Below are 20,710 nucleotides of genomic sequence, written 5' to 3' on the forward strand. Positions count from 1 at the left end.
GTATGACTATTTGACTCTTTATATTATGTATATATGACAATAATATAATCAAAATGTCTCTTTCGGGAGGCTCTCGTCTCACTATTAGGTTTGTAGTATTTTTGTTACAAAGGCTGTTTTTGACAGGTTTTTTTTTTTTACATGACCTTTTTCACTTTTTTTGTGGAAATTTTAAAGTATCACTTTCTTGGTATATTTCACTTCCTTTTTTGACTGTTAGAACCTATAAGTAATTTGAGTACTTTTACTTTTGATACTTTAAATACATTTTGGTGGTAGTCATGTATTTTTACTTTTGGTTGTACCGCTATATTTCTACCGTGGTATTACTGGTTGTATTTCTGTAAAAGTTATAACAACCTTTTCCACCACTGGTGGCTTGTGGAGTTTTATTCTGTAGAAATCATTATGTTGATTGGGTTTTGTATCATTAATCTGATTCTGCACATTAATAGAAAAATATATATCATGATGGAGGAGTTTAAGTGTTTAATAAAAGTATGTTGTAAATGTACTTTATATTTCCATCATCTTTATTGTGATCGCATTAATAAATGCCAGCAGGTTTTTGAATATAAAAAAGTTTTATTACATATACACCATTCAAATAAAACTCTGAACAACCCATTCACACACTGTCTAAAAACAGACACTCCAGTTTAATTAACAGTGGCACAAAAATATAAAGACAGAAAGAAGTAAGGCAAGTTCTTTACAAAAAAGTGTGATCCATAGATAAATATGACAAATTAAAAAGGCACAAGGTATATATCTATATCTATATATCTATATATATGTGTGTGTGTGTGTGTGTGTGTGTGTGTGTGTGTGTGTGTATATGTGTATAAAAAGACCATGCAGGCACATTAGGGTGGAATGGGGTTGGTCTCAATTGGCTGGAGTGGCTTCCTGTTCTCCTGGACCGGCTCTGTCTGTCTTCATGCACGAATGTATTATATAACACATCTGTGGTTTTACGTCGCCACTAAGACCATAAGGGTCTTCTCTAACACCGGGGTCGCAGGGGCCACAAAACATTGGCAGATGCTGAGGTAAATGTTTGCGTAGTATTACCGTTTGTGTGGATTGAAAACAATGCTTTCTGTGTGGCTTCGAGCACAATTACCTTGTGGTTTGGAAAAGCAAAACAAATCCCTTCCAACTAAACCAGTCAGTCTTTGGTAAAAGAAAACAATAAGGGAGTCAAACACGGTTGGCCTGCAGAGGGAAGAAACTGTGTGTAGGAAGAAGCTCCACTCGGGGTCATTCAGAAAAAAGGGCGATTGGAACTGCAACATCTGACCACCAGGTGGCAGCAGATCACAGTGAAAAAGGATTTAATCCCCAGAAGAGCAGAAAAACATCAGTGACCGAGAAGAGGAGGAGGAGGAAGAAGCCTTGCACATTTGTTTTCATTGGAAAGAAGACCAGGAGCTCGCTCAGAGTCCAGAGAGGAAAAACAAAAAGAAATCAAAGAATCCGATGTTTGGCACCTTGTCACGAGGCTGACGTGTTCTCGAAAGGAAGGCCGGCTTCTCAGAGCATGAACGACTGGGTGTGTTTGAAATCCTGGGGCTGGATGGAGGGTAGGGGGGGGAGGAGGAGGAGGAGGAGTAGGAAAAAAGCATGAGTGTGGAGTTGTTTCAGAATTATGGCTCTCGAGGTGTCGGCGGCGTGACTTCAATCATGAACACGGATTCATTAGGTAAGTATGAACAGCTCGCTGAAGTCAGCGCTTTGCTCATGCCGCCACTCTGAGCCTAATATTAGACGATGGAAATAGAGAGGGGGGGGATTCAAAGAAAATATATGAATAAAAGGAAACACTTACTTCTTGGGGCGGGGGGACGTAGTTGACATTGGACCTGCAAGACAAAGACACGGGTGAGCACATTGGACAGTTTGACACAGTCACAGAGCAGAGAGGACACTCCAGGCGGACAGCTGTATTCTGAGTCACATCTTGCCCCGCATCAATAATGCACATCATACAGGACACGGGCCAAACCTCCCCGCCGGGTACAAAGGGAAGCCGGACTCTGAGCTGAGCAGGACTTTCCATGTGAGGGGAGAGGACGCGTGGTCATGTTAAACGCAATGCAGTCCGACGCAACGGGCCTGGAGTACATCTGATTGGCGTGAAGGTTATAGTGGTCTTCTTTTCTTTTTTCTTTTCTTGGGCGGATGGAGTTTGGTGCGTTACGCAATCAACACCTCCTCCAAAGCCCGTTCAACAGAAACAGAACAGTGTAACATTCGTGATGCAAAAAGCAGCCACAACTATTTGAATGTTCCACATAAAAACAACACCTAAAAAAAAGGCTAATTTAACTACTGAAAATTTAAAGGAATAGTTTGGCATTTTGATGAAACAAAAACTCTTGAGCAGAGACTCCAATGTGAGTCTTTCAACATCTCAAACTTGTATGAATAGCGTCTATCTGAATTATCCAAAGTGCCGCGAAGGTTTGAGGCATTCTTGCTTTTGGATTCAGGTGTATAGCTCACACATTAATACTTTATATTCATGTGTTGGCCATTCATTCCCTCCACATCTGCCAGTCGGCCTAAAGGGGTCACACTCACGTGTCCTCAGTTCTGTGCAGGGTTTGGCTGCTGATGTGGGCTGCACCATGACACTGGGAGATCCAAAATGACCTGTGGGGGTCAGCGTGTTGCTTTAAAAAGGGTTAACAGAGATGGGGGGTGGGGGGCATTGTGGGGGGGCGACACTGCACATCATGCTGTACTGACATGCAGCCGGTCGGGATGCAGCAGAGCTGGAGAACAATGGCGGGTGAGCAGGTCTAGTGGTGAGCCAATCACATGCAGCGAGCCAACACCCTGGTACACAATGTGTATTAAATGCTGCGTGCTGTGGATTACAGCTGTGTATTACATGTGTATTACATGTGTATTACAGCTGTGGATTACATGTGTATTACATGTGTATTTCAGCTGTGGTGGTGAGCGAGACATTAATCCCACTAACTGGGCATTTATTTATGAAAGCGATACATATAGAGGTTTCATCTGTGATTTCTTTTAAATGACTTCAATTTTATATCCATACATTGATGTAAATCTACACTGGTATATTGAGTTTTTTTATGAATGATAAAAAATAGAAAAAAGAAAAAGGTCTTTTGTCTAAATATCCGTCTCAAACACACGAGAGAGTTATGAATATGAAGCGTGAGCATCAGAGTAAGGCAAGCTATGTCTATTTATTTTTTTGGGGACACTGTCACTGAGATTCAATATCCTGAAAAGTAAAACTTGTGTGTCACAACAAGCATCTTAAAATTGGACTCTGGCCGCCTCCATTTGGCGTGAGATGACATGAACGCGTGGAAGCGGGCCCCGGTGACCGTCCCCCCTCCGAGAGGCGGCTCTGCGCTCCCGCTGTGAGGACTCGTGCCTCCTATTGGTGCATCAGATCTGTCACATTGCCTCCGAGTCTTCGCGAAGAAGCCGGTTCTATAAATAGGCCGTCGACGCCGACAGCTCCAGTTAGCTCAGTGGGATAAGCATCAGACTTCAACCTCGACGAAGAGCTCTCGCATCAGCTCCGCGGTGACTCGCCAACAAACGCCGCGCGGTGACAAGCCAGTCACCAAACGGCACGAAAGAGCCGAGTTGACCGGGGGCCCCGGCCGCACCGGGACGCGCACTTGTGTTCTCCCGTGGTCACGGTCCTGACCGCCGGTCAGAGCGCCCTTTGACCCGCTTGTGTGTGAACGCGCTGCGCCAAGAGCCCTCTGTCAGGGCCCCGGTATCAGCCTCAGGATCGAAGTAATCCATTTCAAATCACCCATCCAATCAGGTTAATTGCTTTCAATTCTTTCTACTGCCAAAATCCCCTCACAGACACACACACACACAGAGACACACACTGTAATTATTCCATAATTATGATGCATTGATTATTTCTCCTCCCTTTTTCAACGTCTCCATTTCTACATCGTCTGTCTCGCCGCAGTTTGTCACGATTACAACTGATGCACGCGGGCCGACAATCAAGTGAAAAAAAAGACACAAAACAAAGAAACAAAACAGTTCTTGTGGTTTTGTTGTGTTTCTTTTCTTTTTTTTTTTTTTACATCTGTTGCTGACCGCTGTGGCTCAGAAGAAACACACACATGTACACACACATGCGGCCACAGCTGTCACTCTATACAGTCCTGACTCAGCACACAGGCGCGCAGTCCTCCTCCTCCTCCTCCTCCTCTTCCTCCTCCTCCTCCTCCTCCTCCTCCTCCTCCTCCTCCTCTTGAAGTGTGTCAGGTATTAGCCTGTGTTGGTTCACATTAATGTTAATGCAATCACGGAGCTCTTACCTTCCTCTGTGTCCTGCTGATGGACGAGTGGCGAGCGTGTCGGAGGAAACAGAGAGCATGTCAGAGTTTTCATGCAAACAAACACACAACCTGGGCAACGCAACTGAACCAAAGAGGCAGAACTCACGGCTGAAGAACCCGTTGCGGTGCAGGAGGAAGCCCCCGCATCCGCAGACCACCACCAGCAGGCACACCACCACCACCGCCGCCACCACCGCCGAGATGTTGACGTCCTCTGGGGGCGAGAGGGCGATAAAGACGGAGTCACGGCTCGTTTTCCATCAGGAGATGGAGGAGAACTCTCCTTTTTATTGCAGCCGTAAGTCACAAACGGTGGCGGGGGATATAGGGACCAGCATAAACGGAGCGGACGTATTTTGAAGAAACTCCGTCCCCTGCCTTCTCCTGGGCTCCAATGGCCTTTCTATAATTTATGAGGTGCATAGAATGGCCGCTCGCCTTAATCGAGAGTACATTATATAATTTATTAGCAAGAAGAATGCCGTTGACCGTGTCATTTGTCCCTAAATGGCCACCGTAGACCTTCGCATCTTAAGTTGCTTTTTGGGAGGGTGTTTTCCGATTTTAGAAGCGGGGTGAAATGGTCGGCCTTTCCTCTCCACTGCATCCCTGATTTTCTCCAGTGTTGAAAGGTGTGGGGAAGAGGCAGGAATATGTGCAGGGACACACACACACACACATACATAAACATGAGCACACACACACACACACCTATCGTCATGTGCTTGCCCTCGCAGCTCTGTGGCCGGCCCACTCCGTTGGAAGCCAGGCAGCTGTATCGACCGGTGTCCTCTTTGGCGACGGCTTTAAACTCCTGCAGAAGAGACAGAGAAGGGAGGGGCGGGGGGGTTGTTGTTAGGGCGCCTGTTCTGCTGAAGTGTCCTTGAGCAAGACTCAGAAAAACAATCAAACCAGAGCTCTTTCGCCCAAAACCCGCCATAATGACGTCCTCGCTTCCTTCAGTGAGACGTGATACTGTAAGGAGACAGTGGAAACTATTTCCCATGACACACTCCGCCCACACACACACACACACACACACACACACTCACTCACCAGTACTCCTGTGTGCGAGTTGATCAGATATGTGGCATTGGCGTTGCGCGGCTGGCTGATGGCCTTGTTGTCCTTGAACCAGGTGTAGGTCGCAGGCGGGATGCTCTGCTGGTCCTGACAGCGCAGCTGCACCACAGAGCCCGTCACTGCCCCACTGGGGATTTCGCAGGACGGGACGTGAGGGGGCACTGGCGGACAGGACGGGGTAAGAATCAAAGAAACATAAGCGACACGTGAGGGGGATTTTTGCTTTTTTGTAAATCGCGGATTCCCTTTCCGGCGTACCGAGGACTTTGAGCGTGACGTTGGTCTCGCCCAGGTTCACGGAGTCCAGCGGGGCGCTGATCTCGCAGCGGTACTCCCCGGCGTCCTCCTGGGTCACCCCCCTCAGCGTGACGGTGGCCCCGTCGATGGTTGCGCGGTCCTCGAAGGGACCTGAAGGAAAGGACAGGAGGTCAGCAGGATCCCGGGAGGGGGAAGGTCTCGGCTGGCCGCGGGCGAAGGAATGTGCGTTCCTTTAAAAAATCTATATGTTGCATTACTTCCGCCTCCGTGTGAGCCACGACATTCGGATCAGGAGGAGTTTTTTATGTGACGCTTCACAGTAAAAGCCTCCATCAAAGAGAAGCGGTTGACTTAGGAGAGCACAAGCGGGGATGATAACGTTTGAGGTAAGAAGAAGCATCCCGGACCCCAGACCTCAGGGAACCCTTTAAGCTCCAGTTCACGATGCTTCAGGGTACATTTACATCACCTGACTGCCCCTTAATGCGATAATCCAGCCAGTAGGCGTCAGTGGGCAGACTTTTCGTGAACGTCAGCTGTGACGTGGAGCTGCCAGTCATGAGCAGGCTCCACATATCTGAGAAACCCGTCAAGCTAACGGCGGCGTCTCCAAAAGAAAACCCACTTGGTGGAAGCGGACGTATGATTTATCATTTATTTCACCCACTAAATCCCCGTCCTGAACCACAAAGGAGATGAGACGGGCATTGTGTGCCTCGACACATGGGCTTAAATATCTCTCTGAGAGTTTATTGTTCTCATCTCACGGTATCCAGCTGGCGTTCTTTCCTCATCCTATGTGGCAAACCCCATCCAGCTGGTACCGCAAGCTGATTACAAATGCCCTCTTTGTCGCTCGGGGGGGGGGGGGATGAAGAGCAACAGGCTGCTTTCTCACCTTTGAAGTGTCCATCAAAGTACACGAAAGACACATCTTTCCCCTTCTTCTTCCACTCGATGCGCGGGTTCTGGTCCTTCTCCGTGCGGAACGTGCAGGACAGAACCGCGTCTGTGGAAACAAAAAGAGGAGCAGGAGGAGGAGGAGGAGGAGGCGGAGGAGGACGAGGGGACCGATGAGATATTCATGGAGGAATAGCAAAGCCTTCAATCAGTGGCATTTTTAACTGCTCGGTCTATTTTTAGCCCTCATGGTTTATTCTGTCAGACAGAATCTGATCAAGCGGCAAACTGTTTGAGGGTGAAAGCGACTCGACAGCTTTCTCCTCCTCACCTGAGAACTCGTTCACCTCCACCTTGTGTTTGTCGGTCGACACGGTGACGGGAGTGGAGGGGGAACCTGGTGGTGGTGGTGGTGGAGGAGGAGGGGGTGGGGGAGGGAGAAGAGATGGAGGAGAAGGAAGAAAAAGAGGGGTCAGAGCATTTCAGAGCGCAACACCGCTTGTCATCCATTAGGGGGCAAGGTGACTCGGGTAAAGTGCTTCACGTCGCCCGCTAACTGCGAGAGGAGAATGCTTAATGGCCGTCGTCGGTCTGCTGTCTGAGGCCGCCGGAGTCTTTCCCTGTGAGCTCGGAGGTAAAGGCAGGATTACTCCCTCCTCCTTTTTAATCTGGCGGGGTTAAGGAGCAGCCCGCCTTGTGTTTACCCACGAGTAGGTTAGGACAAGGTCAGCAGGCTTCTCACCAGAGGCTTGTCCAGATTAACCTGATGAATGGGGGTATTAGCCAACTCTCTGTGTTTGTTTGCCCTGCCGTCTGTGTGTCACCGATACTTGGCATCCAAACAGGAAGAGGAAGAGGGAGCAGGAGCTGCTCTTCCTGTGCGCTGATTGGTTTACGGGGCCGGATTATTCCCCCGGCCATCCTGTTGTTAAATACAGGTTCAACTTGGGTGAAGATTACCTGGCGGTTGGAGAGCGGCGGACTCTGTGCTGCCGCACGAAAGCAGACGACGGCTCCCGAGAGCCCGCCGCTTCAGAAAAAAGGGGGCGGAAAAAGATTTTTTGGACTGAAGGCCATGCATTTTTGAAAATACATGATAAATGTTAAATGGGCCTCAAGGGTTCTAACTCAGAGCCGTGGGGCGACGAAGAGCCTCCGAAAAACTTTTAACTTAACGAGGACGTCATCTTCACATATGCTTGGAGGAAAAGAAGTTTAAGAAGTCTTAACAAAACACACACGAACACACACACACACACACACACACGAACACGAACACTTCCGGCCATTGTTTCAGCAAATGTCATGACGCGTACGGATTCAAATCTCACAAATTGAAAAACAAGTATTCTTATATTATGGTGGCCAGTTTCCTGTCTGTCAGTCACTTCCTGTGCGGGCCCATTGTTACTCCATGACTATGCGTTGCAGAAGCTTCACCCTCCACCCCCCCCCCCCCCTCCCACCCCTCAACCCCACCCCCCCCTCACCCCCGTGAAGGGAGGGCTCACACGGAAGAATGGAGGGCGAGTCCAGACAAAAGGCAGGAAGCGGCCTCGATGGACGACTGCACAAACTGCCGCTCCAGAGCCCGCCCCCGAGCGCTCGCTCTTATTGACAGCTATTTTTAAATGAGCCTTTAAATAAACAACCGCCTATACAATAATAATGCCATCAGCCAAGTGCAGCATGAAGCACGCTCAAGTTTTCTTTTTTAAAAGCTTCTTTCCTGAAGTTAGCTCAATTTACACCGGCCTCACTTACTTTCAGCTAAGTGAATTAAAGCGGCCCTCTCTCCCTGCAGACGCTCCCTCCACCTCCTCCCCCCACTCTTCCCCCCTTTGCGTTTTCTTGCCATGCGATGACTTGGGACGCCGTAACAGGATTACCGTCACCGCCGTGACTCTGGTGCCTCGACACCCTCTGAGGAGCGTTGTCTCGCGAAAGGATGAACGAGACGAAAGGAGGGACGATACAATGAGATTATAAAAAAATAAAAAAATAAAAAAAAGGGGACGGGGGACGACAAAGGAGAGATGAGCGGCCCTAAGAATAGAATACAGATGAAGTGGAGTGGAGGAGAGCAAGGCGGGTGGAGGTTGGTGGGGCGGGTGGAGGTCCAGAGACCCGCAGAAGCATGAATAAAAGAGAGAGTGGGACTGAAGGCGAGGGAGATCCTCGGCGACAGCGGGCCTGTGAGCGGGTGAAGCTCTTGTCACATAGTGTGAGACCGGGCCTGCTGCCACCTTGAAGGGCGCCTCTTCGAGGAAAGAGAGATGTAGCGGGGCTGACAACACCACCGCACTTCGCCGCCGCGACGACTGACACGAAAGCAAAGAGGCTCTTCTTGCGTGCCATGTCCCGGTGCCCCCCCCCTCCCACCCTCACCACCACCCTCCACCCTCCAGTCTGCGAGCTTCCTAGCGCTCCACTGCTACGATCGCTGTCGGCTTCGATGGCCTCAATTAGCCGCGGAGGCGTCCAGGCGGACGACGAACACATGGCCCGCTCGGATCGCTTTCGCGGCCGCACGGTGGGTGGCGTTGAACGCCGGCGTTGCTCGCTAAGTGGAAAGGGCCGACCGACCGAGGGATCCCCTTGCGAGGAAGTCGACCCGCTGGGTGCCGGGCGTCTCTTCGGGGCCGCACACACGTAGCTGCAAGGCCCCGAATACATGAATTCAAACATCTACCTACATCCAGCTTGTTGAGGCCCAGTAACCTCCATCGGGGTCAGCACAGTCCCAAACTATGAGCCGGATCTGGCTGCCCGATGTCGGTGAGGTGTCTCTTGAGCACGCTGATCTGGGCCTGGAATAAAGCTCCTGAAATTGGCTCGAGGTTCTGAGGTCACCCAGCAAGCGGGTGCCGGACGAGCCGCTGCAGATCCGAGAAAAACTCGGTGGCCTAATCCAGTCGCACAGCGTCATCGCGGGTATGATTCACAAACTGGAGAAGACAACAAAAGGTGCCGGATAATTGGTTATTATGGACTTTTCCCAATGTGTTTTCACGCTCTCGGGAGCAGCGGAGGGAGGGGTGCGGGGGGGGGGGGGGGCTGACGCTGCTCCAACTTGGCGTCGGAAAGGCCCACGGAGGGGCTTCAAAACGCTTCGCCGACGGGCCCGTTGTGGCTCTGAGGCCCATCCAGACAAAGGCGTCGACACAGACGACAACAACGCACAAAAAAACGCACCCATTGTGCAGGCGGCGTCGACATCAAGCGAACACTGCGACAACCCAAACCCACAGAGGGACCGCCACCCTCTTGCCTGAGCGAAAAATAGAAAAGATGGCACGCGCCGCTCCTTGGCACGCCGCCTTCCTCTCATTACGCGGTCCGTACAGAGTGTTACAGAGACCGGAGGAGGCAGAGAGGAGGGGGGGAGGTTGCTGTGTCGAGGTCAAAGAGCCCGGCGCACTTATAATTGAGGCACTTATTCAAATTAACAGGACAAATGGAAGAGGAAGGGAGATCCAGGAGACGCATCCTGTCTGGCTGCGTGCTGGTGGAGATAACGGGCATGTGGACGGCACACACACGTTTCAAGGCTACGGGGGTACGGAGAAAAACAGGGAGGACGCGTGTGTCTGTGAGTGAGTGTGTGTGTGTGTGTGTGTGTGTGTGTGTGTGTGTGAGTGTGAGTGTGTGTTCTGCATTCGAACAAAGCCTCTCTGTGTGACTGTAGCCCTGTGAGCAGCAGCTGTCTCAGGCAGTCGCGATGTGGGAGTGTGAGGTTGACATGGGGGATGTCGGGTCTCTCGTCACAGAGACCCACCCAAAATATCTCCTCCTGGATTCTTGTTTTTTTTCTTCTCTCTTCTTCTTCTTTCTTCTCAACAATACCCTCCTCAGGCGGGGAGGAGAGCTGAGGCACATTTGAAGCCGCTCTGTTCAAACCTATCTGTGAGCCAGATGATGAGTGATTCCTGTCAGGTTGTCCACAGCCGGCCTTGACACACACACACACACACACACACACACACACACACACACACACACACACACACCACCTCTGTGAACTTGTGACCTGACAGGTGGTAAAATGTGGACAACAGAGAGTAAAATCTGCGTCACTCTCACTGTCTCATCACATTCATCTCACTCTGCTGCTCCCCAGAGTCCTGAAGACACTTCACCGCTTCCCCATCAGAGAGCTTTTTGCTTTAAAAACAATTAAAAAAAAAAAACCCTTCAGGTTTCCTGAACTTTGTAGTCTCTTGGTCACATCCCTCGCTAGTGAAAAACACCTCGTCACGAGGAAAAACAGTTTGTTTCTGTTGGAGATCCAACCGCTGACCTCACGCTCCGATCCGCCACCTCCGCTGCCAACACGGGAAGGGGCCCACCTGCCACCAGCACGCCGCCCACGCCCTCGGGTGGCACCCCGCCAGATACAACTTTGAGGGCCAACGTGCAGGAAACCGAGCCCCGGGCCCCCCCCACTCTCACGGCGAGGCTCGGACTGAACCGGAGAACTGAGGACTAACTCAGCAACACGTCACAAATGAAGGATTTCACTTTCAAAATGTTCTCACAAACCTCCCAATCAACAACCATTTGTGATTTATTACAGGATTTTTTTTTTCCTCAAGAAAATCTAGCACTAATTTAAAAAGTAAAAAAAAGTGTAATTGGAAATAATTAGTTAAAACAACATTTGAAGTCTGGAGCACGTTAATAGTTTTGTTCTATTTCTTACTTTGTGGACAAGACATCCAGTTAGAATAAAAAAACAAACAACCAGAAAGCACTTCACCTCTTTAAGTCGAGTAAACACACAGAATCACCTCAGTGAAGAGTTTCCATTTGTCACTTACATTGCATCAGTAACACAACAATAGGAAGACACAGGGACGTCCCCTCCATTATCCTCCACAACTCTGGCGGAGTCGAGTCCTCTCTGGACGGCGCGAGGCGGCAGATCCGGAGCCTCAGCTTTCTTCTCGCACTTGTTCACAACTCTCCAATAATTCATCCAGCTTCCAGGGAAAGAACTGGTCTCCAAGGGAAGGAAGCGATCGGACCGGACTGACGCGGGACCCGGAGCGGGGAGGATGAGCGCGGTGAGCGGGACGCGCCTCCGGGACTGATCGGTCCGAGACCGAGTCCGAGAAGTCTGACGCGGGGGAGGAGGAGGAGGAGGAGGAGGAGGAGGGACGGCGTGCCGAGGTTCCTCCTGACAGACGCGGGTGGATGTCCTCTCTCCTGTGGTGCGGCTGTCGGCGCGGGCTGAGGTGGAGATGGAGAGAGAGAGGAGGGGGAGGGAGGGAGGGAGGAAGGGAGGAGGGGGTGTGCCCTCAGACGAGCAGAGCGGCGGAGCGCCGAGAGCGCAGCGCCGTGTCCAAGACGCGCACTGCAGCGCCACACGACGGGAGCCACCGGGTTGTTTGGCACCAAGGTGCGGCGCGTCACACCTGGGCACGAGGGGGACCCGGTTTGACCCCCAAAGAGGGTTTTTATGATACTTTGAGATTGAGATGTGGATGTGCCAAAAAAAAAAAGTGAACAGAAATATGAGTTGTTTTTTTTTTTGGGTCAGATGATTTTTGTGTTGCCACGTTGCAAAAACAAACGGATATTATCAGGTTTGTTTTGTATATATGGAGCAAAACGAAGAGCAGTGGCCTTCTGTACCAGGCCTCTGCATATTAGATTAAAGTGGAATTATCCGACAACATCCTGCCCTTATCAAATGAGACTCCTTCGCTCTCGTAGAGGAAGACGAGGAAGCAAGCAGAGCGAGGGTTTGAGAGGAGCGGCTCAGAATAATGAAAGGCAGATGAGAAGAAGGCTGGAGGCCGAGAACAGGGACGTATTCATTCTGTGGTTCTCCATCACAGTGTGAACGGAGGTGTCCTGTCCTCCTCTCTTCATTTGGGGAGATGTTGAGTCATGACGACTCCCCCGGGAGAATCATATCGACTGAACCTGAGCTCAGACTGATCCCTGACAAGTCTCCGCCTCAACACCCGACAAGACATTTCCACTGCTTTCAGTCCGCCCTCCGACACGGAGCGAGGGAAACCTGTGGGACGACTCCGTTGTCGAACAGAAAACGCATTATCAATTCATTTCGAGGAATGCATTATTCCGGAGTGATTTAGTCGCCATGCAAATTTAATCCCGTTGGAGGGCAGGCGCATCTCGAAACGTCTGCGCGAGCAGCGAGGAATTCACGGGCAGCCATTCAAACATCTCAATTGGCGCAAGTGTGCTCTAAGTCCGAGGCATATGTCCTTGGGTGTGTCTCGCACGTTGTCAGAGTGTGTGTGTGTGTGTGTGTGTGTGTCGGGTGGAGGGACGCTGGAGTGGGAGCAACAGCTGCACAGCGGCTTCGTGTTCTGGGCCCGAGGCTTCGCTCGTTCCCTGACAGTCTCCTTTAACGCAGGAAAAACAATAAAAGAAAGTTCCCCCGTTACCTAAACTTACAAAAATGAATGCCGTCTGGTCCTCGCTTGTCCAGAGACACACGCAGTGACGAGAGACTCACATGTCAAACAGTGATCTGTAAAATAAAGTGAGAGCTCTTTAGGTCAGTGGTGTCCATTAAACATCACCAGCTGTTACACTAACAGCATGCTGAGATTAAAACATATACGCTCTCCCTCAAGGGCACTGATTAGAAGTTCATGAAAAAAAAAGCGTTCACGGACTAGTTTAGAGGAGCTAGCTATCTTATTTACGTTCTCGTAAATGTTGAATTATTCCTTTAATACATAATTTAATCATTATTTAGAGGCGAGCTCGATGGCATTAATATGGATCGTCTGAAGGCGAGCAGGAAATCAGCGCACTCATTTATAGATTAAACATGTGGGCTATAAAACGTCAGAATATGAAAACAAAAACACTGAGATCTTCAGACAAACAGAGCGTGTCTCTCATGGATCACACGTTCTCACACTTGACTGTGAACACACTCAGAGGACTGAGAGCCACCTGTTTGACGAGTGATGGACTCAACAGCTGCACCGCCGCCTGACCTTCAGCCAACAGACACGCCGCACACTCCGCTTTTGTTAGGCAAAAAACACACACACTGACACACACACTCCTAGACTGGAGCACTCACATCTTTTGTTCAACACAAACGCAAGTTTTTGTACGACGACCGAGGTCGAGGGAAATTATTTCCTGCAATTTTAGTCGATTTGCATGAGAATGACAAACGTGGGAGGGTTTTTTTTTTGCACATTTTATACACATTTATTGAACAAATAATACAGTCGGATACATGTGAAAGTGTAAATGTGTGTGAGGAAGGTTACACAGGGGTCGTTCCTGGCTGGTCGGAGGCGGCAGTGGAGTCAGGAGGAGAGGGAGGAGCCTCTTCCTCAGGCCTCGGCACCTGAACCTGTGCAAAAACAAAGACTTATTATTCTTAGCATTATGACATCCATCCATCCATTATCTTAACCGCTTATCCTCATTAGGGTCGCGGGGCGCTGGAGCCGATCCCAGCTGTCAAGGGGCGAAGGCAGGGTACACCCTGGACAGGTCGCCAGTTCATCACAGGGCAGACATATAGACAAACAACCATTCACACTCACATTCACACCTATGGGCAATTTAGAGTCCAATTAACCTATGCAGCATGTCTTTGGACTGTGGGAGGAAGCCGGAGAACCCGGAGAGAACCCACGCTGCCACGGGGAGAACATGCAAACTCCACACAGAAGGACCTGCCAGACCAGTATCCGAACCCCGCCCCGCCCGGGATCCGAACCACAGACCCTCTTGCTGTGAGGCGTCAGTGCTAGCCACTACACCACCGTGCAGCCCGCATTATGACATTATGACTCTATTTGGTGAGGGTTCGAGAAAGCAGCGACGGCCCCAGAAGTCATCTTTAAAAGGACATTTCTCCAGAGATGTTGGATGGCGTGGAGGCCTCCGTGTGTCGCGTGGGCGGCCGTGTTTTGAGCGCCAGCTGGAGGCAGACGGGGTGCGCGCTTCCCCACCGGCTGCAGACGGCTCAGAACGCACCGCCCACGCCTCGCTGCTTTTATAACCCTGATCGGGGCGGCAGCGCATAGACGGTGGACAGAACAACATAAACATTTCTCATTTACATGCGGCGGATTACAACGCCGCAAGGTTTAATAACATCTCTTTGAAATAAAACAGGTTTCTAGGGCTGCTGTAAAGGATTGCATGGTAAGGTGTTCCTGTTATTCTGTCCAAATGGATGTAGCCTTTAAGGGGAAACGCATATTTAAATCAAGCAACAAGAACAATTCAGTTTTGGGAAAAGTCCCCAACTCATCTGTACGTATTCTGTATATTTACATATGAAATACAGACGACACAGTAACTTGTCATCTACAGCGTCATCATTGTTTGAATACCTGATATGAAGCGTCTCCAAATGAAGAGCATCTTGTAAATTCTTCCACGAAAGACGCACAGTACGATCAATAAATTCTAGAGGAGTTTCTGAGCGATGGCGTAAAAAACGAATATAGGAACGTTTTCGCTTTCTAGTGAAACGATGGTCAAACCAGAAGTAAGACCCTCGTTGTTCTACTGAACCCATCAGACTGTTTATTATTGAAACAGCGATATGGCTTCTGCAATATTCAAGGTGAAATGTGTCAAAATCCCATTTTAAATGAAATATCGCGGCGCTGCAGAGACGACCATTACGTCATATTCTACAGAATGTTTGGCAGTAAATCCAGAAACAACAACTTGATCCTTTTATACGTTTTGTGGAATGAAAACATTCACGGTTCTCGTTTACAGCTCCTCCACTGATTAGCAGCAACACTCGGGACCGAGAGGACGGCTCGCTCTCTATACGACACACACACACACACACACACACACACACACACACACCAGTAGTGTGTGAGGTGATACTATGGACCCGCGTCCTCTGAGACCATCGCAGCGACGTCCTGCAGCAGGTCTGCATGCTAATCCTGTGCTCGTAAAAGAGCCAGAAGGACGTGATCCAAATGTCCTCCACTTTTAATGCGGCTACAACTCTCAGGTCAATTTGTCTTTAAAAAAAGCGCGATTTAAATTCCCAGAATAACCACATGTGAAAATAAAATGTAGGCCACAGAGCACAGTTTGTCATCAGTTGCCAATTCAAGTGTGTCTATTAATGAGTATGTCTTTTTTTTTCCCTCCTCCTTCATTACGCAATCAGTGATGCACAGAGAATGCCAGAAAGGCTGCAGCAAAATATATTTCGCCTAGATGACTCCATCCAAAATTAACTCGTAGCCTAGTTTGAGTTTGAAGAATTTATGCTTCTCTTTAGAGGCGATCTTGGCTCTGCTCAGACAGACGCTTCAACTTCGTATCAATGCGAGTGTCACGACGTACAACGTCTAGAATAAGAAAGAGCCTTGAACCTGCAGAGATTTAAAAATACTTCCTCCTTGGATCTTGAGTCAGCGTCGGTGTCTTTCATGTCGAGTTCTGAAAGCAGCGGTTTGTCCTTCATGAGGAAAGTGAGACCTGCTTCTTCCTGACGACTGCAGCCCACGCTGCTCTCTGTTTTTGCCAAAATATAAATGCAAAAGCAATAAAAATAGCCCCGTTAAATCCTAACCCCTGGCTACTTTGTGAAAATCTGCAATGATGGCCGCAGCCGGGGATCAAGCTGGCTGGATATTGAACGAGCCGTCATTTGGACAAGTATCCATCATCCAGACCGGAACGCTGTCTCAAGAGTTGGCTGCAGTGCTTCAGCTTTGAAGTCGGTTGGACGGCTGTGTGAGGTGAGAACAAAGCAGAAGAAAAAGGTTTTTGTTCTTACCAGTTTCTCTGCCCGCCACCTCAGCTTCCTCCAGACGGTGTGGTGAGCCTGCAGAGAGGAAGACAACCAGCAGGCACATGGAGACACCCATTAAGTACTCAGCTGTCCTGTACACAAGGACACGCTTTGATATTAAGAGAACAATCAAATATATGTGTTATGTGGTAACAGAGGTTGTATTAATACTCTTCAGGAATCCACTGCAGAATCACTTTGAAATTGACTTTTAAACACAGTCATTAAAACCTGAAATTGTTTGAACCAAAGGTGCCGATTGATGACATTTTAAACTAATAGTCATCTTTGAATTGACATTTTAAATAAATGTTTGTACGCCACAGTAATCTAGGTATAATCGATTGTCACGTAACAGTGTGACCTTCATCTAAATCAGGTTATTGTCCCAATAAAAATCCCAACTTGATTTCAAAGGAAAGCACTTTTAAGTGGATAACACAAAGCTCTACAGGTAATGTCAAACTAGAACCGCTAACAAATAGAAATATACAAAAGGTTTTTATACTCTTAAGATTAAATAATAAATACAAAAGCCCACACACATCGTCTGCCTTCAATGTGTTTGAGCGCCCCATGTTCCACACACACACCCCTACCTGCAGCTGCCGAGGCAGGGAGAGGCCCTGAGCTCTCCGGTGGAGGCCCCAGGGCCCCTGCTCCAGGCTGTGGAGGGCCGTCACCTCGTACTGGCTGCACAGGCCTGTCCTGGCCACCAGGGGGCCCACACTCAGCAGCACATGGTCACCACATCTACAGAAAAATGATGAGGGTAAATAATCTAAAATATACAGCCTCCTTTAGATATGCATGATCTAACCGACACTCGATTAAACCAAAATGTGTGAACGAAAACTCACCTGTGGAGCATCACTGTGCCTTTGGGATTTTGTGCGGCCTTGTGTTCCACCTCTTCCTGTTTACACCTGAAGGACAGAAGTAGGAAGTGAGAAAGAGGTGCGAGAAAGAGGTGCAAAAACCCCTTAAAGAGCGTCAGTGGCACAGAGAGCTGCAGCTCAGTCAGAAGTCGGTCTACCTGCTGTGTGAGAAGACCTCCAGTGCCAAAGAGGGCGCCACCTCCAGAGGCTCCCAGGCCAGGTCGTGGTGGATGAGCTGCTGGGCCCCTCTGGTCAGAGACCGCAAGGACTCCTGCAGAAAAAATCCAGCCATGATGGTTTACAAGCACGTCTCAAAAAGGATCAGGTGGATTTATGGATACAAGAGTTCTGTAATTCAAGGCACGAAGCGACAAATAAAATAATCATTCCTCCCCTGCTACTGATGGCGACAAATATGATAATACAAAGTTAGAAAGTTAGAAAAGTATATGAGATACTGCTAACACAAACAAGTCACCGATTTTTGTTAAAATATGACTTAAGACAATACAACACTAAAATAACTGCATTTGGGCCGAGTGGTGATATAAAGAAGCGGTCGGATCTTCACTATTACCAGCTGATGGAAACAGACACCTTTCTATTTGATTGATGTCAATACTGGAAAGTGTTTGCTTGCAAAGCAGACACAAACACACCTCAGAGGGAGTCCATGAGTCCAGCTGAGGGTCGAGCACCACATCACAGCAGAAAGCCCCTGAAGTGACTGCAAAGAAACAAATGACATGTGAACAGTTTAATACGACTTAATAATTCTCACTCAATTGTAGTAAGCCTCCCTGAACAGGTAAAGTTACTGTGTCTAACTTTTATATCTAAAAAGTCGCTTGGCAGAGACTACAGACGCAAAGAGAAGCTCCTCTACCTTCCACCTCTGGTGTGCTGAGCAGATTAACAGTAAAGTCATCTTTGAACGCCGTCTCCATCACCTGGCCGAGCAAGGCAGCGCACGACTGCCAGTACGCCTGAGGGGAGACAAGAGGACGCGCTAAATGACGTCAAACCCTTTTCATGAAGACGCTTGTTGATTTTCTTAACACATTGATCACAAAGACAAGTAGATAAACAAAAAGCTGACAGATTTGGAAAGCTTTGAAAGATTTTCTGGGCTTATGTGATTTAGTTAAGACTCAAAATGAGTGGAAAGAACAACAAACCAAGAAAAACTCTGTTCATGGAAGCACAGAGAATGAAAATTCAAGATAAACAGCCCAAAACTCTAGCAAATGCCAAGTGGACTTGGCCAACTCATTCCTAAAACATGAAGAAAAAGAAGGGGATACTCCACAAGATCCAGACAAACATCCACAAGACTAGACATTTTATTAAATTCAATTAATTGTTGTGGTTTAGTACCTGGTTGACCAGCGTTGGATCACTGTCTTTAAATGTGAGCAGAGTGAGGGAGCAGGACTGGGTGAGGGGCTGGTGGAGAGACCACGGCTCCCCGTCCACCAGGGCCAGAGCCGAGTTGGTCACGTGATACTCTGTCAGGTCTGAGAAGAAAACACACACAAGTTCAGTATATAAAAAAGGCGAAAACCCGGCAAGTTATATTTCTAACGTTGTGGAAAACCACACAGATGTCCCGCCTCTTCACGCTAATGAAAACTCACGTCGAGCACAGCTCAGTGGCGTGGACATCCCTTTGTTCATGATCAGCAATGTCCCATCCAGCCCCGGGCCCTGCATGGACACCTCTATCTTCTCGATGCGAGGGTACAGAGCCTTCTGCCTGGCCTGCTCTCTGGAGAAGACGGCACTGCGATGGCTGCGGACCTCGATGGCCGGTGCACGCGCAGCCGCAGCGGCAGTCGCAAGGCCTGACGAAGAGGAGGAGGAGGAGGAGATGGGTGAATGATAACCCGAAATGACAGCACAGGACTCTCTATCTTTTAATCTTATACGTCATGAAACTATTTTGTTATTGGTGTCAAAGCATCGTCATCAGGGTTATCTAGACTTGAAACTACAAGTTTAGACAATAAATCTGTGTTTCTGAGAAGGAACCAAACAAACTGTGGAGTTGCATTTTGGGAAGTGCAGGCTCAAGTGTTTCTGGAGCATATTAAATCAGTCAGGATATGCATACGGTATAAATGTATAATTCATGATAGCATGTAGCATGTAGACAATTAAGAAAATACATAAACAAGATGTGTTTAAGCTAATTACTGCCTGGAACACGGCAACACTGGCAGCACCAGCACAAGCGTATTTCCTAAAACTAATGCTGCTGCTCTCCACTTCCGGGGAGGTCCTGCTGTCTAACTAGAATAGCTTACTTGCACCAAAAGGAACAGTGACGTCGTTAATGTCATTAATTACACATGTACTACTATGTTAGGTCTAAATGTAACATGTCATTCATCAAAGATCTATATATGAAGCTGCAAACTATAATTTCCATACAGTTAGCTCACATGCTAACGCTAGTGAGCTACCAATTGACGTTACTTACGGCGCTGGAGAACTTGACAAACGGTCCTGGTCACCATTGTGAAGAATATTTATATATTAACATGAAAAAAAACCAGAAAGATACACAAGGGCAAATTGCTAAATGTTCGTCACTTGCGCCTCTGTTTGAAGGACGCCATGCCTGTTTAGTGTGCAACGAACATTTCGGTCCGAGTAGGAACTGTAGTCAGTTGCTGGAAAGGTCCGTGTGACCGAGAGGACGAAGTGCAGTTCCGGTTTCTAAACAGCAGATGACGCTGTTGATCGATATTTCAATTTAGGTTTATGTAAAGGAAACCCTGCAATATTTCTTTGTATTTTGTAGCTAAAGAGAGTGAAATAAAAAATCTACATCAGGATCCTTTTCGTCAACAGACTTTAACAACATAATATGTCTCTGTATAATACATCTTTGATATTTCTTTCGGCACTTCGGCACACAAGTTTTTATATTTATCGCGGCACTCTACGATTTATTTCTGAATTACCTCAGTCTCTGTTGCCTAAGTGTTGAAAGACTGATGCTTTTAATCTGATTGGATGGAATCCAAAGTTATGATCTTGGCTCTAAAGTCTCACATGTCCCCAACTTCATCCTCTAATGGACTCTAATGGCATCCAGAATTTGACAAATGCTCGTTGGGTTTTTCAGGACGAGAATCAGCAGTGAGTGTTGGCACTAATGACAGCAGCTGGAGCAGCAAGACGCCCGGCCTGGGAACGCAGCCGCAGCACCGAAACATCATAAATCATCTGGTTGCCGGCCGCGATGGAGCCAGATTACCGCTAAAGAGCGGCGCTGTAAGGCAACTTCCACAATGAGCGCCAATCTAATGACCTCTGGAGGTTAAAGTCAAAGAAGAGAGAACTCCAAAGTGGTAATTGGCGCTCTTACCTGGTACTGTCACACAAAATCCCTATTCAACAACAAACACGCACGGACACATTTGTGCATAAAG

At 48.5% G+C, this 20,710-nt stretch overlaps 2 protein-coding genes across 5 annotated transcripts; both read right to left on the reverse strand.

The window, feature by feature from the left end:
• Positions 1 to 573: 573 nt before the first annotated feature.
• On the reverse strand, positions 574 to 11,851 carry jam2a (junctional adhesion molecule 2a). Of its 4 annotated transcripts, none has more exons than XM_068590663.1 (10): positions 11,423 to 11,851; positions 6,934 to 6,999; positions 6,601 to 6,711; positions 5,703 to 5,852; positions 5,418 to 5,605; positions 5,073 to 5,175; positions 4,468 to 4,575; positions 4,341 to 4,353; positions 1,832 to 1,865; positions 574 to 1,575 (listed from the first exon to the last, which is right to left on the reverse strand). In XM_068590663.1, the coding sequence occupies exons 1-10, from the start codon at positions 11,469 to 11,471 to the stop codon at positions 1,537 to 1,539; spliced, it is 861 nt and encodes a 286-aa protein (XP_068446764.1). In that variant the 5' UTR covers positions 11,472 to 11,851; the 3' UTR covers positions 574 to 1,536. The 4 variants fall into 4 exon arrangements, with proteins under 4 accessions (XP_068446764.1, XP_068446763.1, XP_068446761.1 ...); XM_068590662.1 differs by having other exon boundaries at positions 4,341 to 4,356; positions 11,423 to 11,850; XM_068590660.1 differs by having other exon boundaries at positions 4,341 to 4,575.
• Positions 11,852 to 13,791: 1,940 nt separating this feature from the next.
• On the reverse strand, positions 13,792 to 19,907 carry mrpl39 (mitochondrial ribosomal protein L39). The gene is made up of 10 exons (XM_068590347.1): positions 19,753 to 19,907; positions 18,908 to 19,114; positions 18,648 to 18,787; positions 18,157 to 18,256; positions 17,930 to 17,997; positions 17,429 to 17,541; positions 17,253 to 17,318; positions 16,992 to 17,145; positions 16,378 to 16,425; positions 13,792 to 13,959 (listed from the first exon to the last, which is right to left on the reverse strand). The coding sequence occupies exons 1-10, from the start codon at positions 19,787 to 19,789 to the stop codon at positions 13,870 to 13,872; spliced, it is 1,023 nt and encodes a 340-aa protein (XP_068446448.1). The 5' UTR covers positions 19,790 to 19,907; the 3' UTR covers positions 13,792 to 13,869.
• Positions 19,908 to 20,710: the final 803 nt, after the last annotated feature.

The sequence above is a fragment of the Clinocottus analis genome, unplaced genomic scaffold, assembly GCF_023055335.1.
Source record: "Clinocottus analis isolate CAN_PGR_092001 unplaced genomic scaffold, fCliAna1.0.p SCAF_24, whole genome shotgun sequence".
In the NCBI taxonomy this organism is placed as follows: domain Eukaryota; kingdom Metazoa; phylum Chordata; class Actinopteri; order Perciformes; family Cottidae; genus Clinocottus; species Clinocottus analis.